The sequence below is a fragment of the Polyodon spathula genome, chromosome 3 (genome assembly GCF_017654505.1).
Source record: "Polyodon spathula isolate WHYD16114869_AA chromosome 3, ASM1765450v1, whole genome shotgun sequence".
NCBI lineage: Eukaryota > Metazoa > Chordata > Actinopteri > Acipenseriformes > Polyodontidae > Polyodon > Polyodon spathula.
The window spans coordinates 16838833-16864259 of NC_054536.1; the positions used below are offsets into that span (position 1 = coordinate 16838833).

The 25427-nt window shown below is 42.7% G+C and overlaps 1 protein-coding gene across 1 annotated transcript; it reads right to left on the reverse strand.

Annotated features, from left to right (window-relative positions):
- Positions 1 to 13021: 13021 nt before the first annotated feature.
- LOC121307858 lies at positions 13022 to 24593 on the reverse strand. Its single transcript, XM_041240166.1, has 21 exons — positions 24503 to 24593; positions 24296 to 24420; positions 24064 to 24207; positions 23164 to 23241; positions 22554 to 22724; positions 22269 to 22365; positions 21790 to 22013; positions 21298 to 21451; positions 20904 to 21112; positions 20668 to 20785; positions 19053 to 19255; positions 18678 to 18795; positions 17887 to 18056; positions 17514 to 17611; positions 16082 to 16215; positions 15917 to 15967; positions 15568 to 15751; positions 13934 to 14069; positions 13641 to 13728; positions 13445 to 13528; positions 13022 to 13116 (listed from the first exon to the last, which is right to left on the reverse strand). Exons 1-21 carry the CDS (start codon positions 24555 to 24557, stop codon positions 13022 to 13024), a joined length of 2736 nt encoding a protein of 911 aa, XP_041096100.1. The 5' UTR covers positions 24558 to 24593.
- Between the last annotated feature and the right edge of the window lie 834 nt (positions 24594 to 25427).

Genomic DNA, 25427 nt, shown 5'->3' on the forward strand with positions numbered 1-25427 from the left:
TTTTCCTTCATCTTCCTTCATAACTTCTTTATACGAGGGATTAACAGTTTGCTTTTTATTCATGTATTTAAAATTGTCTGGATGTATTGATTCACTAAAATAATATGAATCATGTTATCATTTAAGGTCATACTGGAGGCGATCTAATTAAATCGTCATTTTCAATCACAAGAATTTTAAGGGCATATGCAAAGATCGAATGCACAACTGAGAGAGAACATGACTGCCAATGATAGTTTTGGGATATACCTGCTTGTCAGGTATTTGCTGAGCATTTTATATCAAAGCTCCGATAGGCCCCTCCGCGGAGTGACGTCCTCGGATCCCGCCTCACCAGGGTAATAAATAGTCACTGAGCGGAGAATCAGTCTCTTTGCATTGAATCCGCAAATGCGAGTGATGCGACCTCACAAGGTTGGCAGTCATCTTCTCTTTCAGGAAACCGGGGTTACATCCGTAACCTATCTTTCACTTTCAATTCAAAGATGACCGCCAATTACACTTTTGGGAAAGTATACCACAGCCGTCGTGAGGGAGAATGAGTGGACAGCATCTGAGGGACATCTCTCTAGCACTATCTAGGGCTGGTGGTGTGAGCGTGCAACCTCAAGGACCCTGGTGCCTATTAAAGGCATAGAGGGATGTACAATAGTAAGTCAGTAGAACCTTGTAAATGTACGCGGGGTAGCCGCAGTACATATATTGGTCAACGAGGCACCTCTGAAGAGGGCCCATGACATAGCCACACCTCTGACTGAGTGTGTGGCCACCCTCCCAGTTGGGAGTAGGCCGGCATTAGTATACGCAGTTGAAACCTTGTCCACAATCCAATGGGACAGTCACTGCTTAGAGAGGGCTTGACCTCGGGTCCGTTCACCATGACAAACGAAGAGCTGGTCAGACTGACGCAGAGCTCTCGTTCTATTAACATAGCATCTCAATGTCGGAACTGGGCAGAGGGAATGTAATCTCCTATTTGACTCCTACACCAAAGGGGGTGGGAGGTGAAAACCTCTAGTTCCACTGATTGATTCAAGTGAAATGAAGGAGACAACAGGGTTTGTTGCAACGATACCTTGATTCTATCGTCCCAAACGTGCATACAGGAACTGTGCACTGACAGAGCCTGTAGCTCACTGACCTGCTTAGCAGAGGTGAGAGCCTCCAGTACGACCTCTAGACTCCATTGTGAGAGGACGTCCTTTATCGGAGGATGTAACCTCCGAGCACCCTCATACACTTAGATGTTTTTGTGCAGCCACCGGGCCAGCTATACACGAGGTCTAAAAAAGCAACCACTTCTATATTTCAGTTCATTCAATATAACACTCTCTCAAAAACTAAAACATAGTTTCAATACCTTATAGCAATACAACCAATACATGTAAGATATAATAATGTTAGTAATATGCTTACCTCCTATTATAAGGAAAAGTAGCGTGAACAAAGGAATCAGAATTGTCTTGTGGAGATCTGCAAATGATGGACCACGTCACTCTGCCAAGCTGAGTCTTGATTGTGGTACCTCATTGTAAAAGATATAAGTTTTTATAGGTTTTTGTCTCCATTGCAATACATGGAGAGACTTAGACACTTCTTATCTTTCTTTGGCACGCAACAACCTAAAAATTTAGAGCCATATGTCAGCAACTTTTTAAGATATGACACCCTTTCCAAACACTTGACCATGATCTCATCCGCTCATTTCTCTACCCCTCCTTTATCTAAAAAGTTAGGTGAAATATAGTTCACTATTCCTTTATTTTATATGTGTATACAAAAAGAATAATGTTACTTTGAATATATGAGTGCTGTTTAAAATATATACAACACTATCAGTTATGATTATATTTGATTGTGTGTTTGGTGCCTAAGTACATATTCCCTTACATCATTTTATTTTTCAAATTAGTTTTCCTTCTCTCTTAACAGGCGTGTGCTTAACAGATATTATAGGGAACTTCCATCTTATGTTTTTCCAATATAGAGTATCTCTTCATGGATAATCTATTTGTTTTTTATTTAAGTGTAAGACTATAATGTCTCTGTCCTATGAGTTTCTTAACAGCATGAACTCAGCTGAACTGCGGACGACCTCCTATTTTTTTCAGTAGCACACAAACCAGCTAAAACCGGTTCGCTAGTGGTATACCACTCTTCCTAATTTCCAGCGATGAGCAATGTTCCCCCTTCTTCTAGGGTGAGAAGATAATTTCCTTCGTTAAATTTTAACCTTGACGCTATGATCCTTTTGATAAAAGAATTCTCGCTCTGCGTGCCAACTATACCTCCCTTTACCAGGCATGGCTTTCTCTAAAAAACAGGCGCACAGAAAATTCGGGAAGAAAGTTCACATGAAGTTTACCTTTTTCAAAACCTATCCTCTACTTTTAAAATTACTTTTTATTATCTGTTTAAGCTTCTTATTTTATATTTCAAACAACATCTCTTTCTGTTGCATCATCTTTTAACTCAGAGTCAAACCAAACAGTTTATTCCCTAGGGCACACGATTACTAACTATTTTAAATGTAAACTTATCTTGATGAGAAACAATTTCATGTCTATTATTATAACAGGCAGTGTTGAACCATGAGCCTTAGCTACTGGGATTCTCCATACAAAGGGATTCAATGTTTTACTGACCAGCCTAGCTGATTCAACGTTACTTGCGACACCCGCCTCTAGTAGATCTTGCAGAAATTATAATATAACTGTTATAGGGCAATGCAGCAATGCTGGCCATGCAGCAGTTTTGAAAATATTTCCATTTATAGGCGTACAATGCTCTTCCGGAAGAAGTCCGAGCATTTTGTAGTGTACTCACTACTGCGTCTCAGATCCCTAGGGCGGACAGACTGTCCCGTTCCCCACAGTTGGAGTCTGCCCGGTTCTGGGTGCCTGAGGGTGCCTTTTGCCCGACTGAGGAGATCCATACACACCGGGATCTGCCAGGGCTGGCCATGCAGCAGTTGCAGAAATTCGAAAACCAGGTTCACCTGGGCCATTTGGGGTCCACCAGGAGAACTGCCACCTCCTCTCTCCTGACCTTCTCGAGGAAAGCAGGGAACAGCGGTATAGGCGGGAAAGTGTATAAAGGCAATTTGGGCCATTCGTGCGCTAAGGCGTCGATGCCTAGTGGACCTCCACGTACGCAACCACTGACATGTTGTCCGTGTGGACAAGGACATGTTTTTTGCGGAGCACAAAGAGAAAATATTGCAGAGCGAGGTGGACTGCTCTCAGCTCTAGCACATTTATGTCCAGGATCCACGGACTCCTCTACCTGCCCAGACCACCTCCCGACCAGAGCTGGACGCATCTGTCATGAGCACTTGACGCCTTTACTCAGGTGAGGGACTTGCCTCCACCAGCGTAGCGCTCTCCAGCACAGACGAGACACTGTCAGCCCATGTCTGAAAGGCATTGTGCTAGGCTTGAAGCGGTCGCATGTGAAGTAACCCCAGTTGAACGGCTGAATTGTTTCATCTACAGGAAATCATCAGTCAAAACATTTGGGTTTAACAGAATCCACAGCTGCTGTGTGCTGCAGTTGAAATGGATGTTAGATATAAGAAAGAATGGAAATGTAGATGTACACCTGTTCGTGTTCAGTTTTCTTTTCCTTGGAGTTTGGGGTGCACAATAAATAACTCAACTATTCTTTAAATGTCAGGAATCTAAGGCCTCTTTTAAATATACAACAAATATTTATTTTTAAAAGTTCCCTACTTTGTAACATTTTACAGTCACTTGGCTGTTCAATTTGTGTGCAATTAAATTTCCTAACAAAATGGGTTGGATTGTACAATTTACCTTGATTCAACAGCCACTGGTGTGTGCTTGCTTAAAAGCTACAGGTGTTATGCCAAATACTGTCTTAGGAAGAAAAAAGTCTAATTTTTAGTCAGCGCGCTTGTACATGTGTAGTTTATGCCATCTTGTAATCTTGTCTGCTAAAAACAGTCTCATTTCAATGTTTTGCATTGAAATTCTAATGATGGAAAGGTGAACACAAGAGCCAGTTTCTCTTCAAGATGTGTGACACTATTCTGCTACAGTAGTAAATGCACTAATTATCAGTACAATGTTCTTCGATCTTCCAAAGAATGTAAAGCAAATTACATATCCAATGAATATGGTTCTACAATATATTGCACATAATTACTTTATTATTACAATTGCACTGGAGTGACAAATACATCTAGGAGACACTATTTGGCAAAGCAAATACCCTTTCCTCCCATAGTGATGATATTGGTTTGAAATAAAAAATGACATTGGCAGGGCAAAAGCCCTACATGAAAATTCTGTGTGTTGGAAGATAGTGTTGACAGGTAGAGAAAATCCTTTGTTTGGGGGTTGTGGTGGAGGTGAGTGTAACCTGTCCTCTGTTGTGCGTATGCTCTGCGTATACTCTGTGTATTGCGTATACTCTGTGTATTAAGAACATAAGAACATAAGAAAGTTTACAAACGAGAGGAGGCCACTCGGCCCATCTTGCTCTTTTGGTTGTTAGTAGCTTACTGATCCCAGAATCTCATCAAGCAGCTTCTTGAAGGATCCCAGGGTGTCAGCTTCAACAACATTACTGGGGAGTTGATTCCAGACCCTGACAATTCTCTGTGTAAAAAAGTGCCTCCTATTTTCTGTTCTGAATGCCCCTTTGTCTAATCTCCATTTGTGACCCCTGGTCCTTGTTTCTTTTTTCAGGCTGAAAAAGTCCCTTGGGTCGACACTGTCAATACCTTTTAGAATTTTGAATGCTTGAATTAGGTCGCCACGTAGTCTTCTTTGTTCAAGACTGAACAGATTCAATTCTTTTAGCCTGTCTGCATATGACATGCCTTTTAAGCCCGGAATAATTCTGGTCGCTCTTCTTTGCACTCTTTCTAGAGCAGCAATATCTTTTTTATAGCGAGGTGACCAGAACTGCACACAATATTCAAGATGAGGTCTTACTAGTGCATTGTACAGTTTTAACATTACTTCCCTTGATTTAAATTCAACACTTTTCACAATGTATCCGAGCATCTTGTTAGCCTTTTTATAGCTTCCCCACATTGTCTAGATGAAGACATTTCTGAGTCAACAAAAACTCCTAGGTCTTTTTCATAGATTCCTTCTCCAATTTCAGTATCTCCCATATGATATTTATAATGTACATTTTTATTTCCTGCGTGCAGTACCTTACACTTTTCTCTATTAAATGTCATTTGCCATGTGTCTGCCCAGTTCTGAATCTTGTCTAGATCATTTTGAATGACCTTTGCTGCTACAACAGTGTTTGCCACTCCTCCTACTTTTGTGTCGTCTGCAAATTTAACAAGTTTGCTTACTATACCAGAATCTAAATCATTAATGTAGATTAGGAATAGCAGAGGACCTAATACTGATCCCTGTGGTACACCACTGGTTACCACACCCCATTCTGAGGTTTTTCCTCTAATCAGTACTTCCTGTTTTCTACATGTTAACCACTCCCTAATCCATGTACATGTGTTTCCTTGAATCCCAACTGCGTTCAGTTTGAGAATTAATCTTTTGTGCGGGACTTTGTCAAAAGCTTTCTGGAAATCTAAATAAACCATGTCATATGCTTTGCAATTATCCATTATCGATGTTGCATCCTCAAAAAAATCAAGCAAGTTAGTTAGACACGATCTCCCTTTCCTAAAACCATGTTGACTGTCTCCCAGGACCCTGTTACCATATAGGTAATTTTCCATTTTGAATCTTATTATAATTTCCATAAGTTTGCATATAATAGAAGTCAGGCTTACTGGTCTGTAGCTACCTGGTTCAGTTTTGTTTCCCTTTTTGTGGATCGGTATTACGTTTGCAATTTTCCAGTCTGTCGGTACCACCCCTGTGTCCAGAGACTGCTGCATGATCTTGGTTAGCAGTTTGTAAATTACTTCTTTCATTTCTTTGAGTACTACTGGGAGGATCTCATCCGGCCCAGGGGATTTGTTCATTTTAAGAGCTCCTAGTCCCTTTAACACTTCTGCCTCAGTTATGCTAAAGTTATTTAAAACTGGATAGGAACTGGATGACATGTGGGGCATGTTGTCAGTATCTTCCTTTGTAAAAACTTGTGAAAAGTAATCATTTAATATATTTGCTTTTTTTTTTCTTCACCTAAGATTTTGCCATTTGTATCTCTTAAACATTTAATCTCCTCTTTGAATGTTCTCTTGCTGTTGTAATATTGGAAAAACATTTTGCAATTGGTTTTAGCTCCCTTAGTAATGTTCATTTCTATTTCTCTCTTGGCCTTTCTAACTTCCTTTTTGACTTGCGTTTGCAGTTCCGTGTACTCTTTCTGCGTACTTTCTTTTTGGTCCTTTTTTAATGCTCTATAAAGTGCCTTTTTTTGCTGAATATTTTTTTTTTTTTAATTGATCTATTAAACCATTTTGGCAATTTAGTTTTACATTTAGATTTGTCTACTTTAGGGATGTAATAGTTTTGTGCCTCTAGTACTACATTTTTGAAGAACAACCATCCTTCTTCTGTGGGTGTTTTCTCTATTTTACTCCAATCTACTTCTGTTAGACTCTGTTTCATACCTTCATAGTTTGCTTTTCTAAAATTGTAAACCTTAGCTTTAGTCATTACTTTTGGGGTTTTAAAAAACACTTCAAATGAGACCATGTTGTGGTCTGAGTTTGCCAGTGGTTCTCTGACCTCTGTTTTAGTTATTCTGTCTTCGTTATTTGAAAAGACTAAATCAAGGCATGCCTCCCCTCTTGTCGGTGCCTTGACAAATTGTGTTAGGAAGCAGTCGTTTGTCATTTCCACCATTTCAATTTCATCCTTCGTGCTACCCACCGGGTTTTCCCATTTTATATGGGGGAAGTTGAAATCCCCCATTAGAATGGCTTCTCCTTTGCTACACGCATTTCTAGTGTCATTGTATAACAGATTATTTTGCTCACCGTCTGAATCTGGCGGTCTATAGCATGCTCCTATTATTATACCCTTTGAATTTTTGTCCGTTATTCTGACCCATATTGATTCGGCTTAATTTTCTTTGTCCAGGTTTAACACCTGGGCTTCAAGACTGTTTCTTATGTATAGCGCTACCCCTCCTCCTCTTCTGTCCTGCCTGTCTTTCCTATACAGTGTATACCCACAAATATTATATTTGTCCCCATCACTCTCAGACAACCAAGTTTCTGTAACACCTATCACATCATAGTTACTTGTTAGTGCAGTAGCTTCAAGTTCTAGAATTTTGTTTCTGATACTTCTAGCATTTAGATAAATACATTTAATGGTTGTCTTACCTGAGTTGTTGTTCTTGTTTTGATGCGGTCTCCCTTCTGTTTTTTTGTTGATTTCTCCCCCCTTCCTTTCTAGTTTAAATGCTTCTGAACCTGCTCGAGGATTTTTTCTCCAAGTAGACTGGTTCCCTTGTTATTTAAGTGCAGTCCGTCCCGTCTATACAGATAGTCCTCGTTGTAGAATGTGGTCCAATGATCAAGACAGGTGAAGCCTTCCCGTGTGCACCACGTCTTCAGCCATGCGTTTTGATTAATTATTTCCAGCTGTCCATATGGTCCTTTGCAAGGTGCCGGTAGTATACCAGAAAATACCACAGTTTTGGTTTTCTCTTTTAATTTCCTTCCTAGCTCTCTGAATTTGTTTTGCAGGGATTTTGGTCTGTCTCTTCCAATGTTGTTTGTACCGATGTGGACGACTACTACCGGGTCGTCTCCTGTTCGTTCTAGGAGCCTGTCCACGTTCTCAGTGATGTGCTTGACCGAGGCTCCCGGAAGGCAGCACACTGTTGTAGTAAGGGGGTCCAAACTGCGAATTGAACTTGCTGTGTTTCTCAATATGGAGTCCCCAACAATCATGACCTCCCTTCTTTTTGCTGTCTGGTCACCACTGTCAATAGGGTCCTGGATGTTGTTCCTTTCGTTCTCTTGTTGTTGGTTCTGCTCATCAAAATTCTGAAGTGACTCAATTTTGTTGGTTGTTTTGATTTCTGGTGGTTGTGTTTGACAAAGTTTCTTTTTTTCCCGGCTTCTGCCTACCTGGTCAGTGAAGGCGAATGCCCAGCCTGGCATCAGTGTTTGTACAGTAGTGTTTAGTTTAAACCTTTTATTTAGGCCACTGTTCCTGTTTGTGTATTTTTGTTAATTAAACATAAGCACCCAGTGCTTAAATTGCAGCTTCAAAGCCTCTGAGTCTCATTCCTGATGCTGTCCTGCTACATTTGGTGTCAGCGGTGAGATAATGATGGATCAGAATTAGTAAGGAGTTATTCAGTCAATCAGGCAATCCTAGCGTAACAACTTAAACATATTTATTGAATGTTCACCGCCTTTAAAAAAGGACTATAATTGTGAGAAAGTAACATTTAATCGAAAGAAGGCACTGCTAGCTTGATTGGTGTTTGCGTGCATAATTTAAGATTGCTTTTAGACAGCTGAATCAAGAACCCGTCGTGTGCGAGTCACTTCCTCTTTGTCTGTACAATCTTGAGAAACACACCCCTTTGGAAAACTACAGACCAGAGAATGTTTGCAGCGATCTGTTTCAACTGGGCTCTGCTGGTACCTGCTAATTAAACCAAAGAAAGAAGTACTCTTCGCTGTCCTGTTGGTGTAGATTTCAAGATGATTGGATTGAGATTCTTTATGATTTTCATTACGTTATTTTGTGAGTTTATCTATTTTTCATATAAACTAGCACTTGTAATATAACTTCAGATGCGTTACTAAACTAAACTCACGATAGAAGCAGCATTTTATCATGGTGATTCGGATGAATCGCATTATCACTTTTCTTCTATTATTTCAGATGGAGTGTTTTCTGTCTCTTTAGAACAGTCGCAGGTGTCTGTCACAAGACCAACAAGAAGAAGAGCAACTTTCAGCTGTAAAGCCGTCGGGTTCAACATTAATGATGCTTATATACATTGGTCTAGACAGAGACCTGGGGAAGGTTTAAAGAGGATATTGTACTACCAGAATGACGGAAAACATGAAAACGACCAAGGTTTTAATAAAGACCATTTCAAAGCTGAAAAACTAAGCGAGGAGTCCATCTGCAATCTCATTATAACCAGCGTGGAAGATAACGATGCTGGCAGTTATTATTGTGCTTATTGGGAATCAACACTGTGACTTAAAACGCAGCAGACGATCTACAGAAACCTTTTTCATCCTGGCACAGAAACAGAAAGGTTGTTATAAGTATTATTATATTATACATTGTAAAGATCGATTAGCGTCCCCTTTTCTTAGATTACCTTCGGAAAACATCACCTGAGATAAAAAGGTTATGATTATCCATCATTTAGGAATTTTTAAAGAACCATTATCTAAAATATAAAACCGCAGATTTCTAATTTGACCAAGTTTATTCATCAACATTCATAAGGAAAATAAAAACGACCCAAAGACGCAAATCAAAAATACTTATTGTAAAACATGAACAACATTAACGTTACAAACTTAATTGTAAACACAATTAATAATCTCCACATGTATACATCCAATGAATTGTGCATGAAAGACATCTAATTAGTATTTTTTAATATCAGATGCAATTAGTAATACAACTTTTAAAAAGGCATGGATTTTAAGAATGCTTAAAATTCAGCAAAATTCACAGTGGACAGCGTATCCATCTCTCAACGTCATTGTTTCCGCCTTTATGGAGAGGTGGCGCCTGTAGAAAGTACGCAGACCAGGCAAAAAAAAAAATCCCTTTCCACAGTACAGTCACCAGAGGGTTAACAAACTCGCCACTTCCATTCCAGACCTTTCATTAATTAACCCAATTAAACCCCTGGCCAATGCCTCGAACATATACTTATTACACCGTCAATAGAACGGCGGCCCCTTCTTATTTAAAATAGTAAAGGTTATGTTGCTATATACCAAAGAAAGGTTTATGTAAAGTGCTTTTCTTTTAAACATTTCAGTTGTGCTTACTATTCTAAGTAAAAGATACAGCTTGGTTTTATTTTGGTTTCTTAGTTTAGCATGAGGTCTATATTTATGGAAACAATCACAATGTTGCCTGCCATTTAAAAAAAAGAAGGTTTTCAATTGTCATAAGGTTGTTTGAACATGCCATGAAAATGTTGCTGCTATAAAGCTTGAAAATGAATGCAGAAATGAGTTAAGGTTTGAACGAAGGTCCTGTTTAAAGTTGATTTTACAATCAGCTCAAAAGGGGGGTTAATAAAAAATAAAAAATCTGTATCTCAAAAAGTATAGCAAAGTAAGGAACCACGCTCGGCATACACATAGTCCCGGGCGTGTAGACGTTCAAGCATTATGGCAATGCTAATGGAGGCCTAGTTTTACAGAAATGGAACCCGAAAGATAACGGTCTGACATCATTGATGTCTGACGTCGTTGCAGGCAGAGCAACATGTGACCGTTGCATTGCACTGAATAGGGAGTCATGGGATATGTAGTTCAGCACACACGGGTCACATCTGTGTTTCTGTCTGGATTAAAATTGGTAATCAGTAATAATGTTTTTGTGCCTTCCACACTAGGGAAACATATATTTATAAGCACATATAAACATATATATATATATATATATATATATATATATATATATATATATATATATATATATATATATATATGCACATGTTTGAGGATTTTTTTATTTCCCCCCTCTCTTTTGTTGTTCTGGTACTGACTGGAGTTCAACTATACCATTGCATCCCACAAACAAATCTTTGGGGCTCTAGGCAGGTTTTAAAACTGTTCACTGCTCTCTGATTTGACATAATAAAACGTAAACAATGACGGTGACCCTGTGTTTAATGTTACTTATTATACACCCTCTCCATTCTCAGGTACAGTCGTTTCTGTCCCCACCTCTCCAGCCTCATGGGCAGGGATTAACATTTTCAACATTTCATTTGGCTTCAATAAATCTGTCAAACAAACAAACAAAAAACATTACATACGTGGTACATGTCTATTTCTTCTGTGCTTTTCAGTGTCGCAAGTTGTGTTTCCACAACTGCATTATGTGGCAGATGTGGTTGTTGTTTTCCAAAACAAAGGAAATTCAATGGCAAAAAACTTTGTTAAAGTAACGTTAAGGTTTGGTTGCAAAAGTCCAAAAGTTTAGGAAATCTCAAGTTAAGGTAGTCACGCAACCTTAACTCTGCACCCTTTTGTGTATGTTTCTTGTCACACTTCACTTTACAAATGACATCATCAATGACATCACTAAGCACATGACATATTCTCCCCGAAAACTGGCCATACAGACATACCACTGGGAAATCACAGTCCTTGTGATTGGTAACATGTTCACTAACTCCATTAGCATTCCCATAATGCTTGTCAAGTTAATTATTTCACCAATGTTCTAAGTAAAACCAATAAACTCACAATACAGTAGTGCTATATAATAAATTTGAGACCTATGCATTACTGGAACTGAACAAGCAATATTTCTCCAAACGCTATCAGCCATATTCATACCAACAAAATTCTGTCTTTGCAACAATGGCTTTGTTATATAAACTGCACTGTTTCATGTGGTAAAAGGAGACACTGCATTTTCTGCAGTATGTATGCGTTTGCAATGTGATTAACCATTGTTCTTTCAAACTTTACAGTTGACTATGAATGCTTGCTAACATACTGTTACGTTGGAAGCCAATTACGTCATTAAAATGTTTAGGTACAATTGCAGATTTCTGCAGTTTCTGAACATGTTACCAATGACAAGGACAAAGTTTTCCCACTGTTATGTCTCTATGGCCAGTCTTTGGGGAGAATTTGTCATGTCGTTGCTGATGTCAAGGGTAACGGGAAACATATACATAAGGGTGCAGTTAAGCTTGCGTGGCTACCTTAAGTTGCAATTTCCTAATCTTTTCCACTATTACAACAAAATCTTAACGTTACTTCAAATAAGTTTTTCCCATTGAAAATATATACGTACTATATAGTTATAGTAATGAGCACAGGCGTTCTGGACCCGCTTTTCACTGCCAGAGGCTTCACAACGTGCAGCTGACGGCGCTGTCTGCGTACAGCCGAGCAGCAGGGGAGTGGGTTATGTTGGGGATTCATGTAATTCTACTATATTTGCATTCATAGTTGTTCATTATTGCTTGCTTTTTTAAAAGAAATGTTCTATTCTTTCCCATATTTGGTTCAAGCAATTGATAATGGGTTTTGGGGGCGTGTCATCCTGGGAGGCAGGGTAGCGCTCCAGGGTGGGGAGAAGCTGCCTGCGACGGAGCGCAGGGAAGCGGTGAGCGATACTGAAACCGCTCTGTTGGGTTCCAGTTTGCTGCTCGTAAAACAGAGCTTTCACAGCATGCATCTATGGCCTGTCTTTGCTAGAACTCAACAACCAAGGCTGTCAGCACTGCTGTGTTTGACAATTCCAGGAAGCTGTTCTTTGGAATGCAGCAAGCACCTATATAGAAGTTTGAGAACATTGAGACAGGAAGAGGTTTGGGAAAACTGCTTTTACAGTGCAGGAAACAGCCCCTAGGCCTGCTCAGAATTGATTTGTGCATCTCAGTAACGTAGGTGACTGAAAGCAGAGCTTTCCATTACACAAAGCTCATAGCCACGGGCACAGCATATGTGTTGATATCACACATTGGAAGCCACTCAGTGATGGGGGAAAGAAAATAAACCCTTGGAAGTCACCAAGCCTTTTGAGCCACAGGTTTGCAGGAATGTTCACATGACACCAGCCCCTTTAGCATCCTTTAATACTACAGCTGCACAGTACAATGTCTTTGAAGAGAAGGACCAATTGATATTGGAAATACAGGTCATGGCTAAAAGCATCACATTCGTTTAGCAAGCAAATGCATTGCAGAGCAAGTTACCGAAAGAGGACACAAATGTTAGCTTAAGACTGGAGGCATCCAATACCCCAGACCTTACTCCGTTTATTCAGAGCCTTTGAAGCATCAATAAATGAAAGAGTGAGATCTAGCCACAAAAAACAACCCCACACACAAGTTTACACATTCAAGTTTTTATTAGAGAGAGTCATCACACAGCTTTGGCAGCAAAAACTACAACAGCAAGTAGAAGAACTCCCACTGCAACTGCCAAGACTGGAATATAGGGGGCCAGATGAGTCTCACCTGAAAGCAGACAGACAATGGCAAGTATTAGGACCGTGAGGAAGCTACACAATACCCAACACGTCCACTGGGGAACGAGGCAGTGCTAGTTAGCAAACACAGCTATTGCTTACATTCTACACAGTGCCTGGGACAAGCATTTGATCTCTAGAAACTACAGCCCCTGCCTGTGCCATATTGGCTCTAGGTTCCCTTTGGAGCAATACATGAAGCTTGCCACGCAAGCGCCAAAGCGGCAGCAGTTTCCTACCCTTCTCCATCACCATGGAGATGGAACTCAAATACAAAGGCAGGCAGGAGATTAGCATCTTTGTGCTTTACTGCTTACCGGCTGCTTCCCCCTCGGGTACAATTTGGACTGGTCCAGCAGAAGCATAGCCTTTGACAGAGTCAGCCAGCTCAACACTGCGGCCTGGAAGACATAACCCAAAAGGAGGCGTTAGATCCAAGGAGCAATTGAGAGTTTTATAGAACATACAATGGGCATCCTATCTACTGCAGGAGAGGTCAGATACCATGCCTACCTGATCTTTTATCTCCAGCGATACAGGTCTTATTGCAGACACCTGCCTTCTCAGAAGCACAAACCACAGCTAGACAATGGAAGTACATCTGCAAAACAGGAAGGGCAGGTCAGGCAGTTGGAGCCAGAGTTCAGTCAAACACACAGCCAGCCAATATTTCAGCCTGTAAAAGCTATTCTAGAGCAGGACTGCCCCCCCCCCCCCCAAAACCTGGAGTAGCTGGATGTCCATTAACCCCAGGGTGAGACTGCAGATCAAAAGGCTCAGTATTGAGCTCGCCGAATGCCACCAACCTGTTGCCACAGGGCATGGTTTTCAACAGACAGAGCCTGGATCTCAAGCCTCTTCAGGTGGTGGGGGCTCTTTGCGAGAGCGCTGGCAGACACTGGGTGGAACTGGGTCTTGTAGGAGTCTCCACTGGCCAGGCAGCTGCAAAGAAGGAAGACACATTAGAAGGCAATGACACACTGGGTTTCAAGGCATGGCGCTTGATGGGTGAACAGGAGGCATGTATTTTAGGAAAGGACTGCATCCTAAAGCCGCCAAAGACTTACACGTTTGTTATTGTGACGATCGGTCAAATATGTGCCATGTGTTCAACTGAAAATAAACATTGCCACAAGATAAAGGGGCAGCGACATTAGGATTTCCAGGATCCAGGTAGCACTGCTAGTGCATGGCGGGAGAGGAAGGAGTGTCCGAGTCAGAAATCATTTAAAAAGTTATGGCGGTTTGACAATTAACCATGGCCAGGTTTGGTTGTTTCCTAGAGTAAGTGTGCAAATAAATTAGTTCATAGAACTACCTACTGCTGTGGAGGTCATGACGACCAGGTTCCCGGGATTGGGTTTGAAACAAAGAATGCTTAGGAGTTTTTCCTAGAGGATGGTACGATTACACGGACTTGGAACTAGATCTCAAGTTTACTTTGAGCACTGGAGAGAGAGAGAGAGAGAGTTTACTTATTTTTTCCCCCCTCAGTATAAGCTGCAGGGTTTTTTTTACTTGCCACGACTAATGACAATCCGAGTGTTTGCATGGAATGGAGAATGTTTCTTTCCTTACTGGTTCTCAAACCCCTGTGCTCAGTGAATATTGGGTTGTCATTTCTTCCCCATTGCTTGTACTGAATGCTTGGCTCGGTACAATGTTACACTGGCTTGGTTCGTTTTGGGATGTGATCTTATGCAATAAATATTTATTGCATATTCCAAGACTAGTGGCATTCCAATGAATAGAAAGACCTTATTTCATGGTCTTTGACCATCTATTACTTGACCACCTCGAGTGGTCAGCAATTGATTGTGTACACTGAAGACAAATCATACAATACATTTATTGGGTGCAATATTTATACATGCAATTTGTTCACCACTATTGAATACCTTCATCCTAAAATGCAATTAGACTATGCTCTGATCTTCCCAGCAAGACGGTTATAGACCAGTTAATTGACCAATTTGTTAGGTAAATTGCTATGTTGGCTTTGTCCATGGAACAAACACAGCTAGCAGCAGCAACATGTAGGATTCCTGAACACGAAACCTACCCAAAGAGTATGTAAAACTGGATACAGATAAGCATCAGTACCACAGTATAAATTAACCGTCTTTCAAACTGGGTAATGAGGTTTCAGCAAACCCTAGTTTAAAAAGAAATTGGGGTAAACACTCCAGTGCCTCAAAAAAAAAAAAAAAGGCCACATGTAGTTCCCACCAGAGGGAAAAGGCCATTGCACAGACAGGATTACAAGTCACGTATATTTAGGCAGCCAGGTTATGATGCAATGCAACCGTTACTGCAAGTCCACAGCACAGTAAACATTAGCAAGCAAAGTTTAGCCCTCTGCCAAGCTGGCATAAAATGACAATGAAACTCCAGCTCAGTACTATCTGAGCGCTTACTCTTGTAGCCTCCACCCCCTTACCCATCAGTGATCAGGTCCCATTGAGGGGTGGCATCCAGTTCAGGGGTCTCTGTGGCCCAGCAGTCCTGCAGGATGAGGTGGTCAGCCAAGTTCTGGTGATGGAGGAGCCCAACCTCCAGGAACAAGGGCTCCAGCCCAGACTTGGACACAGGGAACTCGGGATAGAACTGGGAGAAGGTCACATCTGGTGGGAGGGGGAAGAGGAGAAAAGACAGACCGTCCATCACTGCTATGCTTTTACAGCTCTTTGTGCATAGCCACCATTCCTGGTGGGTAAGGGATCAAAAGACCAGAACAGAATTGGGCCATTAAAGTGAATTGAGAATGAAGGCATGTACCAGATACCAACCTCTTGCTAGACGGGCCTTCAGATTCAAGACATCCGTGGCTTTCTTCTGGCCTGGGAAACCAAGAATTGGAGTCATAGTAGTAGGTTCATACTGGTAGTCAGGATAAAGTTTACTAATAGTGTCCCAGGACTGGGCAAGCTAAAACTAGGCACTAGAAGCCATACCCGTCTGCCCAGAGCTGTAAGGGTGGAACTGCAGGGATCCAAGACCTCTTCCAATGGAGGAGGCAGGGACAGCCCGTCTTTCAGCTACCAGTTTTATAGTGTCATTGAGGGGGTAGCGGCAACGGATTGTCAGCCTAGGAGAGAGAGAGAGAGAGAAGTTCCACAGAATCACGTAGTTTGATAGTCTTTTCAAATACGCATGTCTAAATGCTAGTTTATGAAGTGGTTCCTTCAGAATTAATCTTTACAGCAAGTAGACACACGTAGGCCAAAACTAATGGAAACACCAAGTCCATTGAAAACAAGGGCTTCCACACAGGTGTGGCTCATGTGTTAAGCCAACATCCAGCATGCTTAGGGTCATTTATAGACATGCTGGACAGGTTTGGTTGCCTAGAATTATGGCGAGCATGGCAGCAAGAGGAGACCAGACTTTGAAATGGCAATTGTTGGGGCACGTTTGGCATGAGCTTCAGTGACCAGAACAGCTCAACTTGTGGATGTTTCACTACCAATGTTTAAGGTTATGTGGGCATGGAAGTCCAAGGGAAACAAAAAAAGGAAGCACACACTCCAGGATTGAGAGAGCCATGCAATAATCCAGAGTGCATGGCAGACACAGGAGAGCAACTGCAGATCAATGACAGCAAATTAACCTGAAGCTTGAGCAACCAGTTCCATGAACAATCCACCAAGAACGCCACAAAGCAGGATACCAGTCTGGTTACAGTGCACAAAAAGCTCATCACATCTGCCAATGCTTGTTTGCAAGTCCAGGCAACGGACTACCGAGCAGTCGAGAAATGAGATATGGTCAGATGAAGCCACCAGGTTAAACAAATGGAAGAGTGCATGTGTGGCACCAACCTAAAGAACTCTACAGCTCCAAGTGCTTGGTTCCAACAGGGAAGGGTTCTGGTGGTTCCGTAGCGTGGGGCACATTTTCCTGGCATGGTTTGGGTGCACTCATTCCCTTAGAAGGCAAGCTCACTGCCAATGCGCTACTGATCATCTTTGCCCCCCCAATTGCATTTTCCTGCATTGGTGGGATGTCTTCCAGGATGACATTGCCCCTGCATCCACACAGCACGTGTGGTCCCCCAGTGGTCTGAGGACCAGGACCCTGATCTTCGCCATGACATATGGATTTTATGGGAGTGACGCCCGAGAGTGTTTTCCACCTACAAGCAACCACGTGCAAATTGATTGACTGGTGGAAGAATGGTGCCACATCACTCCTGGAATTCTGCAGAGGCTGCTAGACTATGCCACAGCACATACAGGCCATAAGTGGTGGGCCAACACCCTATTAAGTTAGGTTACATTGTCCAAGACCTGTAGTTGGTTAACTACTGGACAGCTTGCCCCCAGTCTGAATACACTGCCACCGACTTCAGCAGTGTCCATTTCAGGTAGTTGTGTTCATCCTCACCTGTATTCAGAGTCCCTGGTGATGACTGGAGCATTGGCTGGGAATAGCGCTCTGGTATACACCACCTCATTCTCATAGATCAGGTAGTTCTCCACAATCTGAAACATTGCCACAACATCAAGCCATTAATACAAAGTACCCCCCCTCCACCCCCCCGAATACTAGCCCCATTTGAAAATCCTGTATTCCAACAACAAACCTAGAAGGCCAACAGGTGCTTGCACTTGGGCTTTCAAAACAGGCTAGTTAGACCTGGCAAGTCCACAGCACCTTTAGGGATACTTACTGCTCCCAATACAGTTTACCAATACAAAACCTGTATAAAAAGGCCATTGCAATGATTTACAGCACCATGCTGGAAACCTCAGGTCACCTTGCTCCTGGTCCCACAGGTGTTGACACTGAAGGTGAAGAGAGCCCTGGTTGAGTCAAACTCTTTGGGTTTGCAGGTCTTGTCCAGCAGGGTGGTCTTGCTGGGTTCCACTACTGGTATGGGCTCCATGGTCACAGCCACCACCGTCATCACACCATTAGGCATGCACACTGGAGAGAAGGGGGTGAAGTTGAACCAGGACACATTCAAAGAGAATTCGCTGCATGAACCAGTTCAAGATTGCCACACCAGTCATGTGCCAAGTGGCCTCTAGAGGATACCTACAGCTATGACCAGAAGTCTTGTACAAGCACCCTGTAGAACCATCCCATTTCTCTTTAGTCAAGCCTAAAGAGAAAACATTACATAGCTCTTTGTAGTCCATCCCCCATATATACTGCATGACAAGACTTCAAACCCAATGCAGCTTATTGGGTTACTCAAATCCTACAAATCTAGGTGATGCACACGTTCTGTGCCAGAACTGTAGGTGGTCTCACACCAGTCTGTTCTAAAAGGATCATGCTATGGTGCAGGCTTACTTGCAGAAGCATCACCCAAATGATACCAGTTGCTTGTCTGCAGACTGCAAGAGGCCAGGCAGACCATTTAGAACTTGGAAAGGTGGCATTATGGATTGTTGCACTGAACTGCAAGCAACATCATGGTCAGTGGAATATTCTTTCTAGCAATGGAGAAGGAGCCTGGTACAGCTTGTTTATAGCCAACGTGTGTACAAGTGGCATGGCATACAAGACAGAAAGTCCAGCCCACTTTGTACAGCTTCTTACCCAGCAGCTGCTTGGTAGCAAACTGACAGCGCTGTACAGAGGACAGCACTGCCGACAGCGTCCTGATATCCATCAAGGTCAGTTCTACTCGAACAAAGAGGCCTCGGAGGGAGATATCCTGGAAAAGGAGACAAGCAACATTCCTCAAAATAGCCAGCCCACTTTGAAGCACACCAACCCACAGAGGAGCAGGCTTTCCAGCCTAGTGGTGCCGGGAGAACTGCAGATTTAACAAGGTTTGGGTCTGCTCAAATACTAGGTACTAGTGTTAATGCACTAGAACAATGACTAGACAAGGTAATCCTACAACACCCAATTCAGCCTCTAGAGGCTCTGCTAAGTTGAAGGCATTCCTAGTAGCCTCCACAGACTTACCTCGTAGATGCAGCCAATACTGAAGAGCGGCACCTCCACAATAAGCTTGGTCTGGTTGGTGATGATGTAGCCCCGTTGAGCCACCAGCTCAGAGGTAAGCTGGTGTTTCTCAATGTACATGGCCCAGAGGTGGTCCATGTTCCCACGCATCACTTCAAAGACTATGCTCTTTTCAGTACAAGAGCCCTGGATCACCGGAAGTACTGGGGAGGCAAGAGAAGAGTGAAGAGCATGCTGTAGCATCAGTGGCTCATCTTTGGTTTATGAATCAAACAGAAAAGGATGGGGTGCCAAGCCATTCTGTGTACAACGGAAGACCCAGCCTGTGACCGGCTTGAACAGAGATCCAGATTTTCCCCCAAAAACAGACAAAGTACTACGCTAGTGGTTTGCCTTGGGAGTCTGCAGCGGAAGATGTCTAAAATCCCCAAGTACTTTGAATCAAATCAAACTTGTTCTCCAGTGATCAAGTCAGGGCCATTTGAAGTCAGAGCTTGAAACACTGTCTTGTATTAGACAGCAGTGTCAGAGGAATAACCAAAGACATGACTGGACAAAGAGTGCACATATTGGTGGAGGACTATCTACATCGTTAATGTGTTTTTGCAGAGACATTTGGTGCCCTGCAAAGGAAAACAGAAGCTGGAACCTGAACTTACCCTTCACCTACAGGAAGGCCTTGGAGTACCCGTTTTGTTGAAGCTAAAATCCATGAAGCCTAACATGTAGTTTTATCCCCATTCTGAACCCAAGCCAACCTTACAGTAAAGGTTTTGTTCAAGATACAGCAAGTATTATTGCTTTCTAATTCAGGCTTGGAGCTGAAGCACTATAGCAATTGTATGCGATTTATACAAATTGTTGTGGGTTTTACAAAGCAATGATCATTCTGCATTTAAAAGGAAATACAAAAAAAATGAAGCCATCTTTACACAAGGGTTTCTCTTGACGCAAAGATAGTCTCACAAGAGCAAGAATTGCCTAAACCAGGAGAGATTTGAGGGATTTTAAAATATGAACAAAATTAACCTTGAAGGGAATCTCCCATAGGAATGCTAACCAGCTTTCAGGAGTGGGGAGTTGAATCTTTGTTTAGTTCATTCTTCCTTTCTGCATTTAGTTGCACCTATTTTAGGTCCAATAACTGTTTCTTTGTATTCACTAGAAGCATTGTCCAGTCCAATTTCAATAGAAGGGAGATCCTACATGATTTTGAATTCAAAGAAGGTATTCCAGCATAACTAATCCAAAAATAAAACACTTCACCTTGCAAGGCCAATAAAAAACAATCCACCTTTAGTAATGCCATATACAGTTCAGGGTTTAGCCGAGCGCTAGCAGTTTCTGGCCAGCAGTGATCATAAACTTCAATTATTAAGATGATACCAATAGGGGTGCATGTCTGCTAGTGTGGTAGCTGTATGCAAAGCCTAAAAAAAGGTGACAGCATGCTAGCTTGCATGCATGACATTTTCTGGAGGCTTACAAACTAGCTCAAATTGAAAAATGTGGAGACACCAATTCCATGAGTGGGCACACAACCCATTCAATCCTTTGGTTGGGAGAGAATTGGTCCAGTCGGTGTTCGGCGACACTTCCCAGCCCCAATACTTACCGACATCCTTAATCTGACACACAATGGTTGCAGGGTGGAAATAAGGCTCATTCTCAGGGATGATGTTCAAGGTGTAGTTGATATTCAAGGTAAACTCCCTGACACCATTGCCAATATACTGCCAGAAGAACAAAAAAAAGGTGCAAGCAGGAACAAAGTCAGCAACTGTACTGGAGAATAGACCAGTATAGCTTGGATCTTGAGCCACTAATGTACAGGCCTGCTTTCATCCCTACCTTTTGTGGGATGAGTGGATGGGTGAAGGGGACCTTCAGGACAAAAGACTTTGTGCCATTGGGGTGGTGGACCTCAGTTAGCACAATGCCTTGGTTTATGGCCTCAGGAAGGGTCAAAGGAACCCCATTGATGGTGAAGTTCTTCAGCTCAACGTCAGGGTTGAAGACGCCAAGGGTCACCGTGAAGACCTTTTCTGCTGGGATGGTATCTAGGAACACAGACATTTAGAGGTTAGCATTACAGATTTATAGCCAGGTCTAGTGTTATAGTCCAGGAACTCCCAGGGGAAAGAACAAAGGCAGGCCTAAAGGGGGCCATCATGGTTTAGGCTGCAATACACATTGGCACCAGCACAAGGCCATTAAATTCCATGCTGGCAAGTAGTGTACTCACTGTTGACAACAAAGGGGGTCTCAGCAATGAAGGGGGTGCGGACTGGCTTGAAGGAGCGGTGCTGGGTCACTTCCCACAGGTCATCTGCCCACTGGTGCTCAAGGTATAGGTCAATGGCGTAGATACGGTTGTACTGGTTATTTATGACACGACTCTGGAGAGACAGAAGGGCACGGTCACAAGATTAAAGTTGACTCCATTAAAAGCCATCAGAACCAAGGCTGGAAGGTTCATTGGCCAATGGAGTCTGCAAGGAACAGCTCAACATAAATTAACTATGTATTTACTCAGGACAGCCAACACTTCTGCCATGGGAGCATGAACCAGGTGTCTGGGATAGTGTGGTCAAAGTGTTTTACAGAAAAAACACCAAGGGCATGCAATCTAGGGATACAAGGAGTCTGCAACACATCCAGAAGCTACCTGGCTGTCAGTGAAGGAACTCCATAGCCAAACCCTCCACCCACTTCTGTAAACCCCCCCCCTTGTTACCTTTAGGTAGCCACCCTCTGCTCCATAAGGAATGGCAATTTCTATCAAGGTCTCATTGACCTTCAGTTCATAGCTCCGTCTTTGGATAGTGGCAAGGTCAAGCAGCTTCCCTTCCACACCCATGGAAATATCCTTGTCCTGGAACTTCTCTATATGCAGGACCAGTGGAGTGAGGACTCTGGGTGCTACCCAGGCCAAATGTGTACCATCAAAGGTACCAATATCTAGGAGGGAAAAAGAGGTTTTTGCTTAACTGCTCCATTAGGGAATCCTATACAAGTCCAAGCAGATGGCAATCAATGGCCAATGGAGAAAATGGCATGATCACAGCCCTTGGTTGAAGGAATCTGTAGTGCTAGCATGCAGAGAGGTTACAAAAGAATTCCTACTAGAATTGACCAGTTAACAAGGACCACACTATGGCAGTAGTTTCACATGGTCTCTGGACCATGGCAAGACAGCCAAGCATTAGATCTTACTCTTGGTACAGGCAGCGGAAGTGTCCACCAATAGCAGCATCCACCTTTGCTTGTAGAAGACAGTTGCCCGGATTGCTTCCACTTGGATTCCATTAACCTGGAAGAACATGGAATGAGCTCAAGCACAGCAGTGATACAAGTGTGCTTTGAGACACTAATGGAGCAATATGGAACCTTGGCACACCCACCTACATGGACCTCTGCTTAACACACTACAGAAGTAAATATTTAGAACCCATCAACTCTCCCCCCCTCCAGTTAAAGGCAATTTTGTAGAGGTCTTACTGTAAGCCTTTCCGATTCAGGCATGTTATAGGGTGAGCGGAAGAGGATCCTAGTGGAGGTGGAGTTGATCACGTAGCCCCAAGACTGAGCCAGGGAGGCATTCATGGATTTTGCTGGCTGTCCAGTCTTGTGGAACACAACCTGCCACACTGACATTACAGCTTCCTGGGCCTGGAACACAGGAGACACAGCAGCTGCGCAGAAGGTCTAGGGACTGGGGTAGGAGGCAAGTAACCAGCTTGACTGGGAAAGTATAGAGTGATTGTAGTAGTCAAGACCCAAGCTCCAAAGCTTGTTCAAGACACTTCATTTATACAGGTGAGCAGCAAGTCACATGCCTGCATAGACTACAAAATTACAAGGGGCACAAGTTGTGTGGAGCAAAGTCATTGACCAAGTTACAAATCTGTGGCGGAATTACCCGTAGCTCCAGGTTAGTACATAGGAAGGCAGCGTGAGCATTTGCAGACTGCAATCGTGTCTTACTAAAGATGAGCTATACAGCAGCCAGCAAGATGCTACTGTGGGCTGGATAGCAGCTTGTATTCTACCCTATACAAATTGCTATGCTGCAGGAACATCTTCAGACCAAATTAGTGGTTTTACTCACTGCAGGGAGAGCAGCTTGCCAGTCTTCAGTATTCATCCCTTCCTGAGCAATAACTGGCACATTCCTCCTTACAGAAATCTACAGGAAAAGGGGATACTGTTACACAACCAATTAGGTTCAGAGCTCCCTATACGTAATGATCTTTGAGCCCGTCACTCTACTAGAAGTAGATGCCAGATCAGTAAAGAGGAGCCCCGTTAGCAGGTACGGGACTATACTGGAAAAAGGGATTAGCACCAACAAACACAGAAACAATCATCTAAAGCAATCTAGAAATGCATGGGGGAGGGGGAGAAATATCTTGAATGATCATTTTACATGATCACTAAACTGCTGTACAGCAACATTTTATTTAGCACGTCCGTGCAGTTTCAATTACCATCCACTTCCACAAGTGCGCTTTAGCTAGAGTGGAATTCCACATAGGGTGGGTGAAGTCTGGAAAATTGCCTATGGAGAGAACCAGATGCTGCTCTGGAATTTTGAATGCCAAATCTGTGAAGCACAGCCTTGCTGAAGTGTAGCAAGTGCTTCAAGGAGGGGGAAGTCTACGTAAAGTGTAGAGCCATGAAATTTACAGAACCCATTTGGAGCATCTGGGTGAAAAACAACCTTGTTGGTTTCTCGTCAGGTTAAGCTGTAAACATTTTTAAAAAAGTGCACATTTATGCAGATATGGGAAGCAGGTGGCAGCACAATAGTTAGTGCAAAGATGCAAGTTTCCAGACACTCCAATAGTTAATTCTGTGCAAGACTTGCAAATTACTGTTTGGTATTCTGTCCTAAACCAGTTGCAATATGTTGACAAGTTAAATAAGGGACCACAGTGGTTGAATTAGATTACACATTTGTTTATTGCAACTGGGCTACCACAATGGAACAAAGATTGTAAAGGGTTACCTCCATGTAGTTCTCTTCACAGACGATTTCGCGGGGGTACCATTGCTTGGCCATACTGCAGGTCATAGAGAACGGGAAGTAAGTCTCTCTGCTGAACTGGTCGATGCGAACGAAACGGAATCTCAAGCTGAACTCTGAATCATCCTGAAAATGAAAAGCCATTAGGTTAACATGGCGACACGGGCTTGTAATAAATAGTGGCATACATACGGAGCTGGTCGTGTGGCCGCACCTTGCTGGAGACGTGACAAGCAAGGAAAGAAGCTCTGAATACCAGGTCGCCGGGGATATTAACGGAGTAGGTAAATCCACAGGATGCGGAGTAGGCATCGTCCAGAGAGTGAATGCCGTCGTTACCTAAAAGCAAAGACGTTTAATTGTATGCATTTGCAGGATGCTTCAAAATACAAGTTACTGTTACCGAGCAAATCCTGTTTACCAATGATATCGAAGCGGAAATTCCCTCCAATTAGGAAGCTTCTTTTAGTCGTCATCCAGAAGTATCGGTCCCGACACTCGTTAACAAAGGTTCCTGCGGGCAGAGAGGCGATACTTGCAATAGTTCGCTAACTACACTTTACTCAACACAAAGAACTAACCGGTACACACCCGAGTGGTTTGTACAGTTAAATGCGCAACACAACGGGTTATACGGGCAGATAATGTGCTTTTAAAAGCAAGACCGTTCTTGGACAGAGACGACTTGTAACATTTCAAACCATTTAAGCAGTTCGACTGTCGCCTACAAGAGCATGCAATAGTTAAACAAACAGCACTTGCCTGGTGGCGCTTGAGCCTTCACATCCAAAGGTAACAGCATACACAATGCAACCCTGAGGGGAGAGACAGAATAAATGTTACTCATCGACACATTCTATACAAACTCGGGTGCACTCAAGCACCACACACACCTTCATCGCAGCAACGTAAGAATACACACACACACATATACCAATGAAACACGGCAACGATAACGAATAACCAAACAGATTTTAAACACACCGAACTTACCCTAAAAGAAGCTTAAAATCCACGATACCCATCCTTCTTGCTAAAGCCTGTGACAAACCCCCACGCTGCCGCTTTTGTATTTACAATAAAGAAACAGATATACTCGCTTGCTAGAGGCGCGCTGGTTACATGTATATAAAGCCGCCTGAATTAGCTTGCACCCAGTCGGGGCGCAGCACCTGAGCTTAATAATTAGTTTACTGTAATTATCTTAATTATTACAAAGAGGAACGTGTTCATCACTCGCACCCCCCGAGGTAAAGCCGGGGACTGTTGGGCAATAATATAAATACACATAATACAGTAGCGCTAAATGTACGCTGCAATTTATACAGTTTTGCTGTTTTATAGTG

Bases quoted from the DNA above. Each gene is read 5' to 3' on its own strand.
- LOC121307858 (XM_041240166.1), bottom strand. From the start codon at position 24,557: ATGACGACTAAAAGAAGCTTCCTAATTGGAGGGAATTTCCGCTTCGAT. The intron at 22,725-23,163 runs GTGAGTAAAACC...CCTGTGTTCCAG, and splicing joins GGCAAGCTGCTCTCCCTGCA to GCCCAGGAAGCTGTAATGTC. The intron at 15,752-15,916 runs GTTGGTATCTGG...CCCTCCCACCAG, and splicing joins GAAGGCCCGTCTAGCAAGAG to ATGTGACCTTCTCCCAGTTC.